Source organism: Hyperoodon ampullatus (genome assembly GCF_949752795.1).
Source record: "Hyperoodon ampullatus genome assembly, chromosome: 11".
Taxonomy (NCBI): domain Eukaryota; kingdom Metazoa; phylum Chordata; class Mammalia; order Artiodactyla; family Ziphiidae; genus Hyperoodon; species Hyperoodon ampullatus.
The window spans coordinates 34,896,623-34,902,622 of NC_136924.1; the positions used below are offsets into that span (position 1 = coordinate 34,896,623).

The 6,000-nt window shown below is 56.6% G+C and overlaps 1 protein-coding gene across 1 annotated transcript in view; it reads left to right on the plus strand.

Moving 5' to 3' along the window:
* The window catches only part of TRIOBP (TRIO and F-actin binding protein), a gene marked incomplete at its 5' end in the record, with an annotated part of 57,857 nt that extends 52,742 nt beyond the window's left edge, over positions 1-5,115 (plus strand). The window contains 6 exons of the mRNA XM_079715975.1: positions 26-128; positions 696-855; positions 934-1,044; positions 2,041-2,127; positions 2,885-3,048; positions 4,412-5,115. Of these exons, the coding sequence (XP_079572101.1) occupies positions 26-128; positions 696-855; positions 934-1,044; positions 2,041-2,127; positions 2,885-3,046 (623 nt within the window). The 3' untranslated portion in view covers positions 3,047-3,048; positions 4,412-5,115. The remainder of the gene's footprint in view (positions 1-25; positions 129-695; positions 856-933; positions 1,045-2,040; positions 2,128-2,884; positions 3,049-4,411) is intronic.
* Positions 5,116-6,000: the final 885 nt, after the last annotated feature.

The following is a 6,000-nucleotide window of genomic DNA, read 5'->3' on the forward strand; positions in this document are numbered from 1 at the left end:
CCACCTCTCTGCCTTCCACCTCCAGCCATCGAAGCCATGAAGAAGGCCTACCAGGAGGAGCTGAGCCGGGAGCTGAGCAAGACACAAAGTTTCCCACAGGGCCCAGATGGCCTCCAGAAACAGCACCAGTAAGATGGCAATTGGGCCCTGCGGTCTGGGGACAGGGGCTCTCTCTGAGCCAGGAGCCCAGCTGTCCACCCTGCTGATTATGAGTGGGGGACCTGTGCTAAGACTCCTGGCAGAGGGCATGTCAGTTTGCCCCCAGCTGAGACGCCTGCTCCGGTCACATGGCACCGGGAACAGAAGCAGCGGGACCTCAGCCAGACCCCCACGCCAGTGCACATGGCAGTTCTCAGGCCCCTTCCTGTCTACGCAGTCTCAGTCTCCACCCTTCTCTTCCCCTCTTTAGTGTCTCCCTAGAGCTGGGCTACAGTATCAGCCAGTAGGTGCCCCTCTGCCGCGGAATGTTGGGGCTATGGAGGCTTTAGAGATGGGCTTCTCCAACCCATCCCCTCATAGAGGAGGCGCCTGCAGCCCAGAGAGGCTGTCACCAGTTCACAGCCCCACAGCTGGCTGCAGGCAAAACTAGGGCGGGAACCAGGAGCCCTAAGCTGCTTTGAGTCTATGTGACCTGACCCAGCTTGACAGAGGGCGAGAGAGCCCGGGCCATCCTTCCCCTCCTCTGCCCTGGGCAGGTCAGATCTGGAGGCACTGAAGCGGGAGCTGCAGGTGCTGTCAGAGCAGTACTCGCAGAAGTGCCTGGAGATTGGGGCCCTGACGCGGCAGGCGGAGGAGCGTGAGCACACGCTGCGGCGCTGCCAGCAGGAGGGCCAGGAGCTGCTGCGCCACAACCAGGTGGGCCTGGCTCCACTGGGGTGGGGGTGGGGCGTGAGCATCCCGGCACCCCTGCACTGACCATCCCACCCCTCCCAGGAGCTGCACGCCCACCTGTCCGAGGAGATTGACCGGCTGCGCAGCTTCATCGCCTCACAGGGCACCGGCAACGGCGGGCGCAGCAGCGAGCGGAGCTCCTGTGAGCTGGAGGTGCGTCCACCCCTTGTGCCAGGCCACCCAGCTGGTTCTTGGGGCCTGGGTGTGGGGAGTGTATCCAGACAGGCTGGGTCTGCCCTGTAGCTGGGAGAGGACGGGGCAGCTAGGAGGGACGCCTGCTGTGCACCCAGCACTACTGGGCTGACTGGGTGAAAGCCCTCCCATGGTGGGTCCTGCCACCCACCTGCTGTGTGACCATGGCAAGTCACCTCACCTTTCTGAGCCCCAGTGGCTCATCTATAAAATGGAGCTAGCACCTCCCTTACTGGGAGAAGCCGGAGTGAAAAAATGTGTATGTGATCCCAGGGCCACCCTAGCCTTTTGTTGTATTTAACAAAAATTTATATATGGCTTTACTCTGTGGCTGGCATTTCTGTAAGCCCTTATATCTGCTAATTCATTGAAGCTTCCTAACAGTCCTATGAGAAAGATGCCATTACTGTTCCCATTTTATAGGTGAGGAAACTGAGACACAGGGAGGTCAAGTATCTTGCCCAAGGCCACATGGCTAGTCAGTATGGGAGCTGGGATTTGAACCAGGCAACCTGGCTCCAGAGACTAAGCTTTTAAGCCTCCTTCGTCCTGGCTGAACCTGTCTCCTCCTTGGTCAGGTCAGGGTAGCAGTACCTGCTCATCAGGGTTTGGGGAGGGGTTAATGAGGAAGCCCAGGCCACTCTGGTTCACACTAGGGCCACACTGTGGCTTCTTTTCGTGCTCTTTGCCCTGAAGTGGAGGCCCTGGCGCTGTGTTGAGGCCATAGCAGAGGTGACCGTAAGCTGCCCACTCACATGGTATGGACAGGGTGGGAGAGCAAGGAGAAATCAGAGAGGACTTCCTGGAGGAGTTTGCTCCTGGGGACATGGGTCTTGGTGCAGGTTGGGAGCTGCATTCTAGGGGCCTCAGGCAGAGAGAAGCCATGCTTCAGGGGTGCGGTGAGCCAGGGTAGCTCTGGCCTCTGGCCCTGTGTCAGCCTGGCACCTGTGACCCCAGGTGCTGCTGCGAGTGAAGGAGAATGAGCTGCAGTACCTGAAGAAGGAGGTGCAGTGCCTTCGGGATGAGCTCCAGATGATGCAGAAGGTGAGTCCCAGCCGGCCAAGGCAGGGTGTCAGCGGGGTGGGGAGCCCCTGGATCCAGCTGTGCCCCATCTTGTGAGCACCTGCTCTGTGCCGGCCACTCCTGGCCTCATCAGGCTCTCCCCGTGCCTCCCATGTAGGTGTCACTATTCCCATTTACAGACAAAGAAACTGAGGCTAAGAAAGGTAAGTGACTTGCTCAAGGCCACATTTGCTTTTATTTAGTCAGAAAATATTTATTGAGCACCCATTATGTGCCCAGCACGGTGCTGGATGCTGGGTGACAGCCGTGGACAAGACCAAAACCCCCGCACGTGTGGAGCGTGCGTTGCAGTGAGGGATAAGCCGTGTTGCTGGGAGTTGGGGGACCAGGATTCAGACCCAGTCTGGCCCACCCTTGGTGCCATGTCCCTTTGTCTTTGACACCCACTGCATGTTGGTGGCTCTGAAGTGTGTGTGAGCCAGACTCATGGAAGGGGCCCAAGCACTGGGCCAAGCTGACCTGGTTCTCCTTCCAGCCACTCACTGCTGTGTGGTCTCAGACAAAAGCTTCACCTCCCTGAGCCTCAGCTCTCATCTTGAATGGGATGAAAATGACGCTGAAGCCTGTGTCACTGGCTGGAGCCGGGGGCCATCTAGGGGGGCTACCTGGAGGGAGGAGGCCATGGGGGCAGTGGAGGGGCCTGGCTGCTTTGTGCCGGCAGGTGGGCAGGGCCAGGAAGGAGGGCTTCGTGCCCTCACAACCCCTTCCCGCCCCCCAGGACAGGCGCTTCACCTCGGGAAAGTACCAGGACGTGTATGTGGAGCTGAACCACATCAAGACGCGGTCGGAGCGGGAGATCGAGCAGCTGAAAGAGCACCTGCGCCTCGCCATGGCTGCCCTGCAGGAGAAGGAGGCCGTGCGCAACAGCCTGGCCGAGTAGAGGTGGGCGCCCCGGGGTGGGCGGGGCTGAGGCCACGCGGGGCCTGGAGGTGTGAGCTCAGGCTCATCCACACCTGACTCCCCCTGCCATCTGGGCCAGGGCACTTCCTTCTCCTAGCCTCCGTATCCCTTTCTGTAAATGGGGACAGTGACGCCAGCAACTCGGGGTTGTCGTGGGGATCTGTCAGACTCAGCCAGAGGCTGCTTTGTAAACTTGAGCATGTTTCTTCAGAGGTGGACCAGTGAGTTCAGGGTCTGATTTTCGCCCTGTCCCTGCCATGTGACAGCGGGTGCTTCTTAACACAGAGCCACAGCCACAGCCCGAGCAGTCCACACGCCTCCGCAGGGCTGGCAGTGCCCTAACTGATCTGCCTGGGCTTCAGTGGCAAATCCGGTGTGGCCACCCCCTCATCAGACCCAGCAGCACAGCACGCATCACTAATCACCCACAGCGTTCCTTCCTCCGTGCTTCACACCCCGGACATCACTGGAGGCCGTGCTCTGTCTACTGCTTCTCACGGTCATCCCTGACTTGGCAGGGTGTGAAACATTTTTATGATGCCTTTTCCTACTGCCCTGTCTACCTGGAGCTTCCTCTTTCTAACACATCCTTGGGGACTTCCTAAGGCACTCGGGAGAGGCCACCCTGTGGGCCAGGCTTGGGGAGAAGCCCACAGGAGAGGATCTGGCCCAGCCTTTGGGGCCGAGAGGCATTGGAAGGACCTGCCAGCCACCCTTGCCTGGCCCAAGCCAGACTCCCACACTCTTTTTTTTTATTGAAATGTAGTTGATTTATATTGTGTCAGTTTCCGGTTTACAGCAAAGTGATGCAGTTATATACAGAAATACATACATACATTCTTTTTCATTATATTTTATTACAAAATATTGAATATAGTTCCCTGTGCTATACAGTAGGACCTTGTTATTTATCTATTTTGTATATAGTAGTTTGTATCTGCTGATCCCAGACTCCTAATTTATCCCTCCCCCCACCCCTGCTTTCCACTTTGGTAACCATAAGTTTGTTTTCTGTGTCTCTGTTTCTGTTTTGTAAATAAATTCATTTGTATCATTTTTTTTAAGATTCCACATATAAATGACATAAGATATTTGTCTTTCTCTGTCTGACTTACTCCACTTAGTATGATAATCTCTAGGTCCATCCATGTTGCTACAAATGGCATTATTTCATTCTTTTTTATGGCTGAGTAATATTCCACTGTATATATACACTTTATCCATTCATCTGTCAATGGATACTTAGGTTGCTTCCGTGTCTTGGCAATTGTAAATAGTGCTGCTATGAACACTGGGGTGCATATATCTTTTCTAATTAGTAGACTCCTCCACTCTTGTCTTCTAGGTCCTCGTGGTCCAGCCCTGCTGCAGACCCCCAGCCCAAGGGGACCAATCGCCCTCCTTCCCTGCTGGATGGACGTCAGAAGCCAAGCTTTCTCCCCACCCTCTGTGGGCCGCACATGCACTCACACCCACTATACACACACACACACGCACACATGTCCACACACATACACATAACACACACACACTCTCTGCGTATCTGAGCGCGCCCCTAGCACTGGGTCTTACCTTGCACCTTCTTCAGGATTTTATATGTGAAGAGATTTTTATATAGATTTTTTTTCCTTTTTTTTTTCCCCCAAACACTTTATACTTTTTAAAAAGCAATTCCTGGTGGCGTGTACCTCTAACACTGGCTCCCCCTGTGTCTCCAGACGCCTGTTTGGGCTTCTGGGCCCACAGCCCGGCCCAGGGTCTAGCGGAGGCCCAGCAGCAGCTATGGCAGGGTTGACTCTGCTGGGCGCGGCCGGGAGCCAGCCACCCTCTTTCTACCCTACCTCCCACTAACTACTTCCTGCCCTGGGGGGACCTACTCCCTGGGACTCTGGACGGAGGGACAGATGGACAAAGGGAGCCAGCAGCTGTCCCCATGGCCCCACCCCCTCCTCCGAGGGGTGCTGGGCATGGATCTGCAGGGACTACCCCGTGCAGGCGTTTCTCTCCTGCTCTGTGAGCCTTCTTAACTTAATAAAATGTTCCAGCAGCTCTGGTGTCCTGGGTGGCTGGGCAGGGAGGGTAATGGAGGTTGGGGTTTCTTAAAGTGGCTTCACCACCCGCCCCCGCCAGTGCTCCACCCTTCCTGAAGGGGCAGCATGTGGGCTTCTGAGGGTGGGGTTGAGAATCTGGTTCATCCACCAGGCTTTGCAGCTCCACTTGGGGTTTGCAGACCAGCAGGAACAGCAGTGACACCAGGGAGCTTTTTAGAAACACAAAGTCCAGGCCCCGCCCTGACCTACTGAGTCAGGATCTGCACTTCAACAAGGCCCCTCAGTCTGAGAAGCCTGGGAGTGGGCGCTGGGCCCAGCCTTGGAGGGAGGACTGGAGCTGAGGCTTTGCCGGTGATTGACCTTGGGCAAGCCACGCCCCTCTCTAAGAGCCTTAATCTGCTCTTCCATCAAATGGGTACCTTTAAGCCCCAGTCCTATATTGAGGCTGTGCCCAGAGGGCTTGTCCAGCCCTGGCAGGGTTGGGGGCAGGAGCAGTGGACGTGGCCACCCCAGGCCCATCAGGCCAGGGGGCCTCATCCCTGCTGGTTGTGCTGATCGTGGCTCCACGTGGGGCTGAGAAGAGGCCCCAGTTCCAAGGTACTGCCAGTCCAGCCTGGGCTCTCCGATTTGCAGGGCTGTGGTGAAGGTGATGAAGATGAGGGGACAACTTGAGCCGGCCCCACGCGCTTCTCATCAACCCTCAGGCACCTCCTCTGGGCTGGGCACTGGGTGTATAGAGTTGGAACAAGAACTGGCCCTACCCCGCACCAAAGCCACAAAAACAGGTCACATTGGGTTGGGTCCCGGAAGGCTGTGGGAACCCAGAGGAGACCCCCAACCCAGCCCGCAGGTCAAAGAGGGTTTTTGGAGGTGGCTTTGGAAT